This window comes from Gymnogyps californianus, chromosome 9 (assembly GCF_018139145.2).
Source record: "Gymnogyps californianus isolate 813 chromosome 9, ASM1813914v2, whole genome shotgun sequence".
In the NCBI taxonomy this organism is placed as follows: domain Eukaryota; kingdom Metazoa; phylum Chordata; class Aves; order Accipitriformes; family Cathartidae; genus Gymnogyps; species Gymnogyps californianus.
In genome coordinates this window covers 8607148-8625185 of record NC_059479.1, presented here as the reverse complement: position 1 = coordinate 8625185, position 18038 = coordinate 8607148, and the positions used below count along the sequence as shown (strand labels likewise).

The window sequence follows — 18038 nt, the reverse complement described above, 5'->3', positions numbered from 1 at the left end:
CAAAAAAGAAAACCCCACCCCAGCATACATACGAGACAGAATTTGAAAAGAAGACAGAAAAAAACCTTTTTTCTTACCTTCGGTAGCTTTATTTACAGCTGTTAATGTACTCAGGACCTTGGAGAACTGTTCTCCGGTGTACAAATCATGTGGATCAAACACCTACGAAAGAGGAACTCGGTCAGTTGAGCCCGAAACATCTTACTCTGGCCGTCTGAGCAGCTCACGTAGAGGGTGACAGTGAGGATTAAGTAGCCCGTATGTCTCTGCAGGGGAAGGGTGTTTATTCAGGGCTGACAAGTCCCATTTCCTTTATAGCAAGTGAATTCCTGGGGCGCCGGAGGCAGGCGGCACGGGAAGGGCAGGGGGACCCGGCAGCATTTGGAGCGTAACGCTGGGGACAGGGAAGGAAGAAATCGGTGCTGTCTGCAGAGCAGGGACTCCTCTGAAAATCACGGAGAAGGTTATTGCTTGCCTTGAGGGAAGGGAAGATTTTGCTGCTATTTTTGTTATCGAAAGCTGAAGAGATTGAGGCTGTACATAGACACACACATATTTTCCACAGCAGAAGAAACAAACACACAGAATTTTCTGCTATTGCAATATGGCATATATAATACATTTACATTTTTTTACAGGAAGCCAAAATCAGTTATTTTATGTACAAAAATTCCACTCTAAAAAATTTTGTGTTGCTAAGCCTCAACGGCAAAACAGATATACAGAGTTAGCAAGGGCTTATTTTCTATGACTGGTAACCTGGACCTTGTACACCCAGGCCTTCAGAAATCACCACCAGCACAACGAGAGGCAATCTGAGTTTCCAAAACACTGCAATCCCCTCTAACACCTGAGAAATGCCCTCAAGTTCATACAGACTGTACAAATCGTGCCATTAATGAAGCAAAGATAAGCGATACAAAAAGTCCCCATTATTGGTACCACCAAGGCACCATCTGCTAATCCCCAAATACACGTTGTCTTGCAGATGGAGACCACAGATCCGCAAATCCAGTGAACAGGAAAGATGATTTTAAAGCTCTCCTGGCAGACACCATCTACTTACAAACACTTCCAATGCACTAAAGAGTGTATCCTGCTAAATAAGTACACGAGCCTTAATTACCTTTAGGGTAGTACTGCCCTTTAAAATGGCCCTTTCTTGCTTTCCACATACAGCTCCTTGAGTACGCTTGGCATATTTCAAATAGGAAGAGGACTGGCCTCTTCCGCAGCCCTGGATGCTCGCGGCATCTCTTCCTCTTGACAGGCACATCAGTGCAGCAACAAAGTCCAACACAGACAGTACAAAGGCTGCTCTTTGTTGAGAATATATTTAAAAATTGACTCAGCCACTCAATACTGGGAGAAAGGCTTTACCCTAAAGAAATTTAATCCACGCTCAGAGGGGGAACAGTCTGCCATCATTACAAATATTAAAATCGGTAGCTCTGCAGCTCCGATCGCACCTACTGCTCTGTACATTTCGGGGACATCCCCACCTACTTTGGGCTGTTTCCAAGCTGATCTATTGCCCACGCTTGCTTGGGTTTGCTCCTTTGGACCACGCGGACCCCATCCCCTCTGCCAACTGGTGCGTGAACTAGTTTTCCTGCCTTGCAATTGCAGCCAGTGCTATCTGAGCATCGCCTCCAGCCCTAAGGAGCGATGTTAGCATCTCCGTGGAAAGGGAGATGGTAACGGAGAGCCCAGGTGTCTGCTGACCCTGCTGGCAGCCGCTGGAGGATGCAACATTACAGTAACGCGCCTTCACCCTCTTGCCAAGCAGAAGAGGAAAGCAAACAGCGAGGCTGGGAAGTTTGCGTGCATCTCTCTGGTGTATCATTTTCTCAGTCATAGCCTTTTTCTTCCACTTCAGTAAGTCCAGAAAAACAAGTCCTGCCTTGAATGAATGGCATCTTTTTTTTTTTTTTTAAAGGACCAAAGTAGTAAAATACATCCCTGATCCTTCAATGCACAGAATAATGCTGTAAGCTCAGAGTCACCAGACTGACAAAGTCCAGAGGAAAATCGTGGTGACAGGGATATGCAAAAAATTCTAGCACAAAAGCCAGCAATAACTTTTAGGACTTTTCTTCATGGAGAAATTGTCTGGAATAGCTACTGTGGAACAATGGCTATGTGGAAACCTCTTCTGGATCAGCCTCTGTAATGTAAATATACTCTGCAGCTTGTTCCAGAATAAACTCATCATACAGAAAAGTCCTCATTTATGAGCTAAAAATCACTTTTTCCAGCACAATCCATCCATAATTCCATTGCTAACTAGAAGACAAGCTGCAAGGCTAGAAAAAAAATAGAGGGGGGGAAATGCTTTTTCGCTCTTAGCTCATGGTGAACGTAAGTAAAATCCCACTTAAATCTATGGCTGTCATCTGAGGATCTCCATTAAAATGCTTTCCCGACTTTGAGAATCGCAGACTGCAGCTCCCCATGGCGAAACACTCCGGCTGCTCCGTCAGGCGTCACACCGGGAGAGAGAAAACCTGCACTGCTGCACCACCAGTCCTCCGACAGACAGACAGACAGACAGCGAGAAGGTGAGGGGGGCCGGTGCTCGCAGAGCAGTGACCAGAAGAGCACCCAGCTTTTCGGGAAGGACGAAAAATCAAACCCAGGTGCATCTAGCAAGTTATCAGCACCCAAAATCCCAGTACCGGGATGCGAGGTGCAGAAAAGTTAGGGGAAGCTGGGTTGTGTTTCGAGCCCGAGCTGTTTTAGCTGCGCAAACTACTTCCACAGTTAGACAAAACCCCGGCAAACCTCAAGCTGGGTGCAAAGCCCAAAGCTCGGCGCGACCGCGACCCTTCATCCAAACCCGAGGATGAGGGCTGGAGCCAGATCGTCCCACGCCCGCTCCGACTGCCAGCGATGCCGGCGTTCCGGCGGCTTTACTAACCCCGGCTGCTCCCGACCAGACGCGCCTCTGCCTTCAGCGGGAGCGGCGGCGCGGCCGGACTCCGCCGGCTCTGCGAAAACCGGCGAGACGGAGACAGGCAGGCGGCTGGGGAGCGCCTTTCCCCGCCGCAGAGCCAGCCCCCCCCCCCCCCCTCCTCCTCCGCCCGGAGCGCAGCCAGCCGCGCCGGCTCTCGGACCCCTCATCTTCGGTGCCGCGATGCTCCCACACCCCCCAGCCAACCCCCAAACCAGGTTCGCTCTCTCGGCAGCAATGAGCCGCGCTCCCCCTCTGGCAAGCTCAGCGGGGACACCCGTGCGAGCTGCCCGGTGAGGGGAACACCCGTGGGTGCTGCCTGGCGACACCCGGGAGGACCGGCTGGGGACACCCGCGGGGACCAGCCGGAGGACGGGGACGCCGGCGAGGCCGGGCCAGGCACAGCGGCGGGGACGCGGCGCGGCCCGCCCGGTGCCGGAGCCCGCGGCGCGGTCGGTACTCACGGCGGCGGGCGGGCGGGCGGGCAGCCCCGGGGCATGGCGGCAGCGGCGGCGGGCGGTGCTGCGGTCCACGGGGCGGCCGCTGCGGCTCTGACCCGGAGCCGGATCGCGGCGCGGGGAAGGGAAGCGAAGGGGAAGGGGAAGGGGAAGTGACAGGCGGCGCCGCCGCCCCGCTCCGCCCCGCCGCGGGCTGCGGGACGCGGGCGGGCCGTGCGGCCGCAGCTCCCTCCGCCGGCCGCGGGCGGGAGAGGGAGGGAGAGGGGGAAGCGGACGGCAAAGGGGAAGGGGAGATGGGAAACGGGAGAAAGGCCAGGGGAAGGGAAAAGGGAAGGGAAGGGACGGGAAAAGGGAGGGAAAGGGAAAGAGTAAATCAGGGAAGGGAAGGGAAAAGGGAGGAAGAGGGGGGAGGGAAGGGGAAAAAGTAAATTAGGAAAGAGGGGTAAGAGGAAAGGAGAAAAGGAAAGGAAAAAAGAAAGGGAAAGGGAAGAAGGAAGGGAAAGGAAAAAGAACAGGAAAAAGGACAGGAAAAATGAGGGGGAAGGATAGGAAAAGAAAGGAAAATTCAGGCTATTGACATGGTCATTACAGCGGATTTGCACCACTGAGCAGAGAAATACTGCAGAAGGGCCTGTAGATGAGGCACAGTTCAGTTGAGGCAGTGAGTTCTGAGACAGCATGTCCTCGCTGCGGCGAGCACGGCGCCTCTGCTGCGTGTGCCCATCTGTTCAGTGAACGCTCTCCTGTGGGGAGCATGAAAATCCCCAGGCACTTCAGCACAACAGCGGGCTGCAGCGTGGAAAGGGAATGAAGCGCTGTACTGACATCCAGGGTGAAGCCTGGCTGTAGGTCCCAACCCCATGCAGGGACACAGGGGTGTCGGAGACACCCCACACACCTGTGAGCCGGAGGTGTCTGGGACACTGGGTCACTCTGAATTCAGACATACCCATTCCCCAGTGCTTGTGCTGGTCGGTGCTGGGCAGGAGCTCTCGCTTCTGACGTTACCCAGCTAGGACAGGTAATGTCACTTTGGAGCGAAGCCAAAGCAGAGCACGAGCTCCCGTGTGTTGGGAGCACATGGATGGGGGGCCAAGGGGGTGATGATTTTTCATCTGCTCTCCCATGCCCTCAGTCCAGGTACAAACAGTTTGGTGAAGGTTGCAAGCACCTCCAACTGCAGGAATAGCTTCAGTTCTGCCCACGATGGCAACAACACGCTACATGCTCTATGATCGTTCCGGACAGTCAGGTTTAATCCAGCTATTGATTTATCTTGCAGATACAGTTCTTAGTTCACAAAATTCAGCCCCTTGCCAGAAATCTTGTGGTCGTATTAGCAATAAAATGTTGCCGCTGAATGAAGGTCTTGTGGTTCTTCAGCAGTAAATGATGCTTAGCTATTGAGCTGCTGTTATTATATGCAAAGTGGTGTCAAGAGCAAAAACAAAGACTAAGTTCCCATTTGTGCCCTCAAGATCAAGCTAGGCCAGGAGCTTTCTACCTGATTTTTCTCTTTCCTCATGATCTTTTCCCTGTATCTGCTACACTAGACTCCACCTGGCCATCAGGACAGAACCTCTTGCCTTCCACTTTCCACCTCAACCCGCTTGCATCCAGCTGTCACTGCCTTAGCAGTACTCACTCACTGGACCAGATCTTGGGTCATATACACAGCTCAGAGGTTGAAGCCACAGCGTAAATGAAGCACAATCAGGTTATCTGCACTGTTCCTCAGTCCAAACCACCAAAGAATCCTCTAAGGACACTTAAGCTCCAAAGAGGTGCCCATGTCCTCTGCCTAGTCCTCTGTCTCAGCAGAGCTGGGCTGACAGACATTCTTATGACTTGGATCAAATTCCAGCACTGAAAAAGTCAGAAGATTTCAGGCACGGTCTCATTGTTTCACCTCATTACAGCACTTCTCTAGTTGTAAGAAGGTGTTGATTCCCCTGCTTGCCTTCTTTTTTAGGACTAACACATTTGAAGCAGCAAATTTTTGCAGGCTTCAGTCCTGGGCTGAAGCTAAGGACGAGTTTGGTTATTTATACCCTGCAATGAGATGGACTCTTCCAGCTCACACCACCAGCCTGTAGAGCTGCTGCAACTTAATGGAGCCACCTCAAAGCAGGAAGGTCACAGAGTGTCCTTCTCCCTCCCTTCCACTATGTCCAAACGTTTCACTGTTCCTGTAAAATGGGAGAAGGTGCTGTTTGCCTCGCTGTCTCTTTTTTCCACTTCCTAAGATTGAGTTACCAGGACAACAAAGAAGGGTAGGAGGGAAGTGCGTATGTGTAGCTCTGCAGGAGTAACCTCTTTGCATGCCCTCCCACTGGAAGAGACTTGCAAGCAGTATCCGTTCAGTGGAAGGTGGGACTTGGGTTTCAAATGAAAGCTGTTGGAAACCCTACCTTCCACACTGATCACCTTCCCTGCGCGCTCGCAATGCCCAGTGAAGTGATTTATTCAGCTCCAAATGGCAGCTGTACAAACGTCTACGACAAAAACAAATTTAAGGCATAGTGTGAGGGTAGCCACTGCTTTGGCAAAGTACAAGGAAGCCATGGGATGCTAGGATGGGATGCTAATGTCATGTATGAAGTTTTTCATGCTTGAGATTCCCCAGGATGAGGCCCTTTTGTACAAGTCATTATCCAGAGTAGAAGTTGTGAACTCTGAATTTCCTCAGAACATCCTCTTTTGCTCACATCTGCAACAGGAACAGAATCTCTGACCTTAACACGCACTTGTCAGTCTCAAGACAGAAGTGGCTCAGATCCAGTCCCAGGCTACTTCTTCATATCTAAGGAACACGAGTTCTCTGTGGCATTCGGAGAAGGGCAGAATTTGACAGAACCATTAGGGTTTTATTGTGAAATCCAAGGTCTGGGTAAGCAGCAGGACAGCTGTCAGGGAATTCAAACTTATTAAGCTGAGAGCTTTCCTGATGTTACTCTTTTCTCAGGCTGGATTACTGGAGCAGAACAGATTTTCTGTCCTATGCTCAACTTCCTTAGACATAATACCCAACCACTGCAACTTCAGTGCTGATGGATCTTGGAACCAGAAGGTTCCCTGCCTGTTCTGATGCTCCAAACGTGCTTTCAGAGTAAATGTGCTGCAGAGAAACTCCCTCTGAAGGGCAGTGGCCCTTCCCAAGGCAAATTAAGCATCAGACCTGAGGGAAGGACCACATATAGGTATCCTTCTTAGAGTCCCTTTGCCAAGAGGGTCCAAACAGGGCAGCTTTTAGAAGGAACAGATGGCAGAGGGTTTTCATGTCTCCTCTGGCTTTGCCTTCAGAGCACTCAGAAAAGCTGGCAATACGGGAGGAGAAGAGCCAGAGGGAAGCATAAGCACTCTGACTTGTGCCATGTCTTGCCCACCATCTCAGCTGTCCTACCTTGAGCGTTCCTCTGCCTGAGGCTACAGAGAGGAGCCAGAAAGAAGCAAAATTCCTGTCTTCACTTGGCATTCTAATATAACTTAATATTTTGGAAAAAAAAAAGAAGAAATCATTTTCATTTCACTGCAACATTTAAACTCAAGCTTGAGAGATTTGAGCTTTTATTCAGCTTTGAGGTCTCCTTTCACAGAAACCAAGACAGGGGCAACCACATCAGCACTAGGGAAGTTACTGAAGGGTCAGAATATTTCAAAGATTAAGGGGGTTATAAATCAGAAGAAAAAAGAAGTCAGAAACCTTTTCTTAAATTAAAACCAAGGAAGAAAAGGCACAGGGAGGATCAGAGCAACACCCAGAGCTGGACACACAATGTTGCTAGTTCCTAGTGTCTGAAAATTGTGGAGTGTGACTGCAGTATTGCAGAACTGGCTTTCACAACTATGAGATGTTAAAGCACAACAGTTGAGGACTGTTTTAGCTGTTTAAGACTCCTATTTTTTAATATTTTCCACCACAACGACTATGATTAGTTTTCAAATAGAAAAATAAACTCTCTGAAAAACGGAGGAAATCACATGGTCAGTACCAGAAGACTGGCAACAACTGATTTCTGATGTGATAGGCCTTCAGTGATTCTATATATATCCGCTCTTAAAACTGGGCTGCTGCAGCACGCTCTGAGAAATGCATTACTGGGAAACAACAGGCTAGTGAAACAGTTCTGGAATGAGCAAATTTTCATGCTGGTTAGCTAAAAAACTCTGAAGAGAAGAAAGGCTCTTTGCTTGTTTAGACTTTCAAAGGAAAAGCGCAGGAACAGAGCTACCATGGGTTGGACTTTTCTCACTGTGGTGCATGAATATTCTGTGTAATGCCCCAGGATGCTGTCCCTGCTTCTGGCAGAATTTGTCTTCAGAATATGTTTTTTTTCACAATGTTGAGCATACTTCAAATGAGACAGTGACGGCTCTTAGTTACAGGTTTCTTTTTTACTGTAGGAATTTAAGTGTGATACAAAAGTCTTTACATTTTAAATCCATATTCACTTAGTAAAAAATTTGATGGCAAAATTAGCTGAACTCTTAAGTGATTCATTTAGACTCTGATCTTGCAAATACAAGCTATACTTAAGCATAAGAATCAGCATATAGATAGGATCAGGAATAGCCACTGAAAAGGTGTCTTTTGTCTTAATTAGGATTATTTTTATTTGTAAGGATCAATTTAATATTATGTGTTTGGCAGAATCTCATGCAACAGTTGCAAAGGGATGAAAAATACTGCAGTATTAAGAATATTTCACCTTTATATTAAAGCAAGGCTAAAACCTGCAATCCCTTCTCTCTAATAATGAAAAAAAATGTAAATAGGTCCACACTGCTTAACTCTGTTTAGCCAGCCTCCCATTATTGCTGTGCATATTTCTACCTGACCATTTAGGTTTGTCTCAAAAGATGAGGAGGAATCTGTTAAGCTCACAGTCAATACACTCCGTTTTCCAGTTCTCCAGACAGAATATGAAATTACCCATGCTCCAATTTATGTTATTAATACAAAAGATGAGGAATGACTACCGATTTCATCCCTCTGGTATCTGGCTTCCTTTCAGAAGGCTGATTAAACAAGCATGTTATGACAATAAAAGAAAGGATCCAAGTTGACTTACCTCCACTTTAAGGAGTGCACAGCCTTTCAAGAACTCTTGAATATTACTGATGCAATCAGCTTCATTTTTAGGCTCCAGGCAATACTAAAGAAAGAAAATTCACTGAGATCATTGCATTACCTTCCGTATAGCCTCTATTCAGAAGGCCTGCATGAATATTGACATGTGCATTTTATACTGAATTAGGGAAGCTTCTTAAGGGGGCGGATGGGGGTGGCAGGCAAGCTGTCGAAGCAGGAAGAAAGAGCCACTGGAGGAAGTGATGCATACATCGCAATGGTCGGCATCTTGTTTTGAATGTCAACATATGACAGTGCCCTAAGTGACAGTGGGAAATTGATGACCTTTAAGAACGCACTGCCCCCAACCATGACATACAAGCGAAAGATAAGGAGCTAGCAAAACTGATTTTTGCATAATAAATAAAGGCTCCTGTTTTACAGGGTGGAGAACCTGTTTTTTTTTTTTTTAATTAAACAGCTTCTCTTCTGTGTTGCCATTTCCTATCTCTCATTGGACTCCTTCCCTTTTTTTCTCCTGCAGTTACTTATCACACTTTTGGACTGTCTGAATATATGCCTTGTAAAACTGTAATAGGAGGTACTCACATGGCTTAAATGGCTTCAGCACCCATGGACTTGCTGGCCTTGGGACAGTTCAAAATGGCATGGATGCAACGTTTATTATTTATTCCTAACCTAATCTGCTTCTCTAGTGTATTTCCTGACTAACAGAGTATTTTACAGTAAGAGTTCTGAAAGAGCGAATATATTTACAGTTGTAATTAATATTTACATAAATACAGACAAACTGCATATCCTTCTATTCAAAACCAAGATATTTTGATCTCTGGTAGGCCCGGTATTTCCTGCCACTGAATGAACACGCGTAATGCGGCCAACTGCAACCTTTCGGGGTTTTTTTCTGGATGTGGAGACAAAATCAAAGAACTAAAGCTACAATCGTACTTTGAAAACCACACCTCAAAATGACCAGGGCAGTATTTTACTGAGCAGTGCTCTGTTTCAGGCTAGCAAAATACATCTTAAAGAGTTACCTTTTCTGCAGATCCCGGAAGAAGTCGATTAATGAGTTTACAAAGCACAGTTCCATCTTTCAGAGAAGTTTTCAGGAACTCCTCCGGATCATCTACTATTTTCTTAGGGGAATTTAAAACTCCTAATGAAATAAGCCACGTTACAATTTGTTCTTCTGGATTCATCGCGGAGAGTTCTGCCACCAGCGCAGTTCTCCTGTGCAGCAGCTTGCTGGAACCCACATCCGTGATTACATCTTCCTGCCTCTGCTGCTGCTTGCAGAGCTGAAGTGTGAAACTACTTTTTTTTTTTTTGCTCAGCACAGAAACTCACCAAATCTTAAGAACCAGAAGTGCTGTTACTCTAAGGTAAGAAACTTTTTTTTAAGTAAGTTTCTAGCGCTCTGTTACTTTAGACAGTGAAAGCAGATTAACTACACATTTTCAACATTATTGAAAATAGAAGTATTTCATGTGGATCCTTTTTCCACCAAAAAGGTATTACCTAGCGACTTCCTCCTTATGGCAGCTGGCATCCTATCGTCTGGTAAACTTGGTCTTAACTTGTGGCTATTGCCCAAAGAAATAAATGTAAATTTGTCTTGAGTACTGTAAATAATGAGGTATTTGCAGCATTAAAATTGAACTTCACACTAAAGATGATTGGGGGGAAATGTCACACTAACTTTAAATAAACATTTTTTAGGTGGCAGAGTTATTAAAATTACCTTTTATAGTAGTTTTCTATTTTCAGGATCTGATTTTTGAAAATAAATTGTGATCATGCACTTTATATAGAAAAAATTTATTTTTTCAACTATTTTATACAAGAAGTGCACATATAATCCAAACTGGTTTTTTGGAAGATGATAATCTCTCAAAACAAACATCTGGGTAACTTTGAAAAGTTCCTAAATTTAAGTCATCCAAAGCTGAGAATGAAACTTCTCAACTATTTTACTTGTCCTTTCCACCAGCTCTTCAGGATCCATTGTATGGAGTAGTATCAGTTTTCCACCCTGCTCTGGGACAGTATTAACCACCACTATTGATCGTATAAATTTAGAAAAGTCCAGTCATCTTGCCATTTTCTTCTCCTTTTTAACTGTCCTTTCACCAGAACAGATGGAAAATGAAGCAATTCTCTGTTTACGATGCCAAAGAACTTGGAGCATCACGGATTCAAGCAATAGAACAGGAACAAATTATCCTAGAGACCAGAATTTCTTGGTGACAATATTCTGAGCCAATTACTAATCCTGTTAATTGAAGCAACTGTTTCCAAGACATCAGCGCTAACTGCTTAGGCTAGTAATTTAAAGGGTAGGGAGAAACAAAACAGGAAAAGGATAAATCATAATACAATAAATACGCGTGGTTTTGTGTCTTGACTTTCCAGGTCTTATGACTGGTACTGGGACCTACATAAGGATCACTTTTAACAGCCACCAGAGTTAGACTTTTGACCTTTATGAGGATGCGGGGATGAGTTCCTGTTCTCTGTTGTGTGCAAATACTAGTAACACATAGCTGCAGCCAGCGTGAACGATATAGCTGGCTGAAGCTACATCACAAAACTCACTGCCATCTGGTGAAGTACAACTATCCGTATGTGTGCAAAACATTTCAAATTTCTGACTGATTGTAAGAACTTCAGGGTTTTTTTTCTTTTTCCAGTTCTCATGAGCACTACTATTTTGTAGAAGTGAGTACTTGCAGTCTCCACTTTCGTAGCTTGCTTTTTCTTTTTCCAAATCTGTAGTAGGCAAGACAACTGCTAACGCTCATTCATCTACTGGGGACAATCATTTGTATATGGAAGACATCCACTTCAGTCATCTCATCAGAACATACCAGTTTCTGATGTAAAGAGCAAGAGAAGTATTTCAACACAGGGAAAATTACACACCTGCTTCATTAAACTCAGCGTTACAAACCTGAACTTCACCCACTCCCTCCTCTAAAGCAAACCTTTTTTTGTGTAGATAGGCAGGTTTTGTTTCATGAGTATTTCAACATGCAGCTGTTGCAGCCAAGCAGATGTTAATGGCTGCAATTACAATTAAATGAAAATACTTCCCTCGCCTTGAACGCTTACCAACTGCTTGAAAGACCTGGAGACATCTACATATTCAGAAAGCCCCAAAATTTAAGGCATTTCTGATTAGCCACTGCAAGGCCAACCTTGCATCTTTCAGAAAGGACCCATCTAAAAATGTTCCAGCTTGTTCACCCACTCCTACACTAAAATTAATTCTGTGGCAAACCCAGGGTATGAAGGTATAGCCACCAAGCAAGGAACAGTTTCTGGTCTGGTCTTTGGAAAAGACTTCAACTTTGGTTATTTGCTGACAGGGACAAATCAAATGAATTGTCAATCATCTCTTGCAGAGTCAACCTCCACCCCCAAGTCACACTTTTATGTGCAGCCTGATTTACACCAGTGATGACTATATAGCACAGTATTATTTAAAAAAATTTAAAAAGGGGGGGGCTCTATATCCAATTATCGAAGGACTCTGATGGCATATACATCAGTAACAGTATGGTAACAGGAGCAAGTTAAGAATAGCATTCAGATGTTCAGAAAACGTTCTAGAGTGATTCTCCTCAAAGTCACTCACTTTTATGTAACTTGCTCTTTTTTTCAGCATAGAGGGAAAACACCCGATACAAAGAACAACGCTGGAGCATTTTTCTGCTGCAGAATCTACTGATGCACATCTACTTACATTTAAACTAGTGACTTTCAAGATGAAGTCTGAGTCAGCGCATGAGCTAATTTACACTGGTGGTACATTCTCATTATTTAGCATTTTAGGCAGGTATCCATCTTTTTTTGTATGATAGCTCTTATGTTGGCATTACATTTTAGTTAGGGTGATCTGGTTCAGCCTAAGCAGCAGTACCCAGACAATAAGCTACTGCTGAAAAAGGAGTCTCTTAATATTACAGCATATTATTCTTTCTTGCAGAAGATACACTCTCAGAGACCACTTTGTAACAATAAACCTCCATCAATATGTAACACTAGTAATCTCTTCCACCATGCAAGTGTCGCTAACAGGTATTTTAATTAAAAAACAAAACAAAACGAAACCCATAATGCTTTTTGTTTAACAGTAAATTTATTAGCCCTGGGCAATACTGCAATTCTACCCATCTGCTACACACAGGCAGACTTACTCCTAGAATCCACAGTCCGTAACTGAAGTTTAAAGTGATATTCTTATCCCCAAGCCCAAAGGTAGTTTTAAATCCCTACACAAGGTACGCATGCTTTTTCTTCTTTCATTCTTAACTGTTAATTGTTTAAATGAGATCAATTTATGTCTACTACAGAAGAAGTGAGTATAAACTTTATTAGCCATGATTGTTTAAGTACTTCAGTCACTCTGAAGTTAGTTTTCTACATGAAGTACTGGTGCCTGAGGATTCCCCTCACATACATTGGCACATCAACATATATGTAAGATAAAAATGCATCAAAACCAAGGCAAAGTTTTGAAGAAAGCATCTTGTGCAAGAGATGCAGTGCTGTCTGGAGTTTTGCAAGAAGCTAGTACATACCAGAACACCAAATATTCCGGGGATTTATCACTAATATCGTCTCAGTACATCAACACTTCCTTCCTCTCATCCAGAAGGCCTGGGCAATTATAAAACCATTAATGTAAGAATACAGTAAAACTTTTCATGGTTTCTTGGTAAAGAAGAATTTATAACAATTTAGTCCTCTGTATTTTAGAGGACTAAAACGCACTTGTATATAACTTGCTCTTTTTTTCAGCATAAACAGAAAGCACCCTATGTAAAGGGCAACCCCGGAGTATTTTTCTGCTGCAGAATCTACTGATGCATGTATACTGACTAAAAAAAAGGCTCACTCTTGACTCTTGGAAGATGTTAGCTATGGCAGACAGCAATTGACTTCCACCTGAGAATTTTTTTTATATCCAAGGAATTAGTAGTGCTACTTTCAAAGGCAACTCCTGAATGGTAACACAACCCTCTAAAACAAATAGTGGGTAACACCACACTCAAAAGCCAAGCTTTATCAGTTGCATTTTGTTATCCTTCGATGTTCCAACACATATCCACTGCTGCACTGCCTTCTTCTAGTCACCATAACTGAAAAAAGGAAATGCAAGTTAGTACACTCTCAGAAGCCAAGAGGCAAAAAAGCTAAATCATCTTTGAGTCGATTGTTTTTATATACACAGTGCATACAGTTGGATTATATTCAATTTGTCCTAACAGTATGAAAATACATCAACAGCTAACTACAATAATCAAAACAATCTGAGGATTACTTGTATTAATGCACACTTCTTGTACAACGTCTCCAGAGCAAGTACTAAGTAAAGCCTCTGTAATTCCTGTGCGTGTTCCCCCTCCAAACTGCCTACCATAAAATCCCACCAGCTCTTGACCATCTCAGCATGTACTCAGGAGTCCTGTAATAAACTGGTATACACACTGGTAACTAATCTGTAAATAATGATGTGCTATAAATTAAATAAAACTTGTGATCAAGAGAAGGTGAACAGCTTGCTGAATTAGTAGAATTACATCCTTGTTTTTTACAAAGTTAGTATTACCTTTCCTGCCATGAGTTAAGTTCTATTTACTGCTCCCTAAACTAACATTGGCACCATGCCTGTTAAGAATTTGGAAATGTTTATAAGCTGCAGAGTAGGCCGAGAAAGTGTGCTTTTATCTTTAGTATCTTTATTAATTACAACATGGCCCGCTACCACCAGTAAGTGACAAAACAGATCTAGTGAATTGAGAAAAAAGCACTGAATTCTTCCGAGAGATAAGCTTTTTCACTTGCCAAGAGTAATTAACCTTCAGCTTCCCAGCTAATACAGAGAATTCAAGCACACACATATAAAAAAGTTGAAAACATTCTGACACAACCTATATGATGATTTGGCAAAACCCTTTAAATTCACCTAGGATGCTGCATATTAAAGACAGTATTATCAGAGGATTCATGATCCGGATCAGCCTCAAACTATAAATTTAAAAACTGACTCCTGCTGACTTTTTGCAGGTTGGTGGAAGAACGAGGGAGAAGGGCTTACTTTTAGACGTATTTCCCTAATCCACTTTGGCTCCATACTACTGACATCAGTGATTTTTCAATGAAAAGTGATTTTTCAATGAAAAAAGGTTAGGTTTTTTAATCTTTAGAGACACCTATAGTTCAAACAGTGCCCTTTCCAGAAAGATTTGTGATTTAAGTATTTCAACAGTCATGCTTAAGAGGGATGCGAAGATAAGGAAAGTAACACATTTTGCTGGTTGAAATTTTATCAAGTGACAGAAAAATAAAAAGTTGGTCAGGTAGCAGCTTTTATTTTGTTTAACTACATGCTTCCTTTGACTCAGAACAGAAAATACTCATAATGCCTCTGTATTTGATCTGAAATACAATCCAGTACCCTGAAATAAAAGCGTGGTTTTTCTTCTTTATCAAGGTAACAGCAGCAAATTATCAGGAGTATTTACAAAACAATACTGGCATATTCTGACAAAGGCATTGCACAGCTATTTAGTTGCTGTTGCTGAGACTCTAAAAAGAATGAATTGTAAGCCAACTGGGACTACAAACATCACACAGTATGCAACAGAATCTATCTTTCACACAAGATGGAAATTCCCTGAAATCAGTGACTGCGTCAGATGAACAACACTGTACCAACTATAGCTTTTCACCATTTCAAAGTTGGTTCTCAAAAGCAGTATTTGAAACTAACAGCAAAATATGTTCTTACATTTACAGAGTACTTTGAAAACTAATTAAAAAAATTACATAAAAAGTATGCACGCTTCTTACATAAACACTTCCCTTGGAAAAGGATTTGTCCTTATCCTTCACTCTATACTAGATTCTAACAGATTTTGCACACAGAAGTTATTTCCTTTTTTAGTAACAATTACTTAGTAGAGAAGTTTTCCAAAAGGTCTATTAGCACAACAGCCACTACCACTTTCTTTTTTTCCTGGTGAGTTATCAGAGAAACAGAAGAGACAGTCACTCTTCCACATAAAGTCTGAAGACAGTTGCTACCTGAAATTGACTTATCTACTTGAAAAATAATTTTAATAGAGTAGGCTTCAAAGTCATGAAACACAGCTGACCTACAAAGTTTTAAACCATTCTGGAAATGCCTGGAAGTCTGCAATTTAATCCAAGGACCTCTGCAGAGATTAATTCTTAATCAAAGATTATACTCAGTATAATCATTAAACTGCATGTTCCGCACATTTAACAAGACTGATTAAATGTCTGTACTGACATTTATTATTCCAATTCAGATTTTTATGGTCTGGTCTTACAAAGATTCCTAGACTAAGTACTCTCCGCAGCATGATTTATAGTGCATCTGTAATCGTATTTTATGTTCAGCCGTACCCAAATTAGACCCATTTCTTCAGATGAGAAATGTCTCACTGTCATTCCTAACTTGGTAGGCTTAAAAAGGCTACTTAAGCCGCCTCCTCCAAAATTCAAACAGGAAGTCAAAAGTATTATTTAGCCATGAAGAATGTCCATCCAAATCTATAAACACAGAACCACCAGAAATCTTCCTTCCAGCTATTACACTAGTATAACATTTACCTTATGTATTGGTACAGGCACCACTCATCTCTGCCACCAACACAGACGAATCAACCATTACTTCGGCGCTATCTTCTAGAAGGTATCACCCTGCAATTGAGAACATAGAACAAATTGAGAAAAGTACATTTTACAGCATGAGTCAACCTATAGTGCTTCCCCCCATTTCAAAAAAAGTCACAAGCTTGGGTTTGCAGATTATTCTGTTGCAAGTTTTACTACTTCTCTTTTAAGTGGTGGAAGATTCACTGGCTTGGAATGGACTGGCATGGTTTAGTGATAGGTTGCATGGCTTATGGATTCTCATTCCTTTTCAATGGTGCACTGCCATGTTAAATCCATAAGTTGAACGACAAAATTTACTGAGGACTAAACAGTAGTACAAAGCTTTTGGGTTTGTGGTTTGGTTTTTTTTAGTTGGAGGTCTTCATGTCTACTATATTCAAGAGCATCTTTTGAACTTCATGGCTTTACCTGAGTCATAACAACTTGCCACAGGTTCTGCCACATGTACTAGGTATCCCTGTAACGCAGTGTCAAACTAAACAGAGTCAGGCATCCAACTAAACGTCAAGTTTGCAATGGCTTGCTTCAAACTCCCAAGAGCCGAGCTGGTATTTGTCAATCTAAACCAATTCCTGATTTCACAGGCTTTAATTTTGTTAAAATATAGTATATGCAGCCTCTTTAAGCATCTTCACTGAAAGATACCGGGCACAAAATACCCCCTCCCAACCCTACTTGGCAATATTCTGTCTACAGTGAGCTGCATTATGTCTTTAGTTTCAAAATTGGTGCCATAAATTCTTTTATCCAAGAAGAAATGTTGAATTTGGAGAACTTCTAATGTATTGGAGTATTTCTTTTCCTTTTTTTTTTTAAATCTAGACAGCACTTCCATTGCCATGACGTGCAGCTTGTCTTACTGTACTAGAGGAAGATAACTTGGTTCAATTTTGACTTAGACTGAAAAACTAGTTTGCTTTGCTTACCATCTTTGCTGTTTCACAGGCATTTGATGCTTTAAATCAGCTGTGGAATGCTGAAAGATTCACTTGTTTTTATGAAGCCATAAGCCTTTGAGAAGTTGGAGAGAAAGACTTCTTTGCTTATCTTATTTTCTCCTTTGGAATCAAAGATGTTCCTTTAAAAGTGAAACACTACAGAGTTGCAAAAATTTGAAACAGTATGAGTAAGCATCGTTTTGCAGCTTCTTTGATGGAATTGGTCAATTTTTTTTTATTTTTACAGTATTCTGTAGCTGACTTACATGTACATGATTTATTTGGCGGGGAGATCTTTTCAAACTCCCCATGAAACAGTAGGAAGGCAGAAAATAGTATTATCCACTTGCTTTTTCAGGTTAACTGAATGATATCCTCTATTTTTCTTTACACAAGGATCTGAAGGAATTTTGTACTGGGAACACTGTGACTTCAAATTCTAGGCACAACTGACCTTTGTGTGGAATATCCCCACCACCCTCCAAATCACAAGCAATACTTTAAGAATGAGATGCTGTACATGTAGAACAATCCATCTCCATGTTAGATGGTTGGATGTTGTGTGGAAGATCTTAAGAACCGCTTGTTCCATTCATGAGGAAAATCAGATGGAAGTGTGGCATTTCAGGGAAACTTTACTTTGAAAATTACAACACTAGTACACAGCTCAAGTTTTATACATTTAACATCTGCTTTTTGAAAGAAATGTTAACAATTTTGAAATGAAATTAAACATTGGTTTAACTTTTCCTCACAAAAGCATAAAAGTCATGGAGGGGAAAACTTAACAGGCAACAATAAAAAAAGGTAAAAACAACTTTTCCTTTTAGTAGTCCTCTGGTAGTAAAGATAGAACAACTTCCACTTTTCTTTTTTTTTTTTTT

The 18038-nt window shown here is 42.6% G+C and overlaps 1 protein-coding gene across 3 annotated transcripts in view; it reads right to left on the bottom strand.

Moving 5' to 3' along the window:
* ARHGEF6 (Rac/Cdc42 guanine nucleotide exchange factor 6) overlaps positions 1-9705 on the bottom strand; it is a 41319-nt gene extending 31614 nt beyond the window's left edge. For 2 of the 3 annotated variants that reach the window (XM_050901765.1, XM_050901766.1), the window contains exons 1-3: positions 9541-9705; positions 8484-8567; positions 78-162 (exon numbers count right to left, since the gene is read on the bottom strand). In XM_050901765.1, coding sequence (XP_050757722.1) covers positions 78-162; positions 8484-8567; positions 9541-9705 — 334 coding nt within the window. Of the gene's footprint in view, positions 1-77; positions 163-3417; positions 3460-8483; positions 8568-9540 lie in introns of those variants that run through there. The other variant, XM_050901767.1, reaches the window with a different exon arrangement.
* Positions 9706-18038: the final 8333 nt, after the last annotated feature.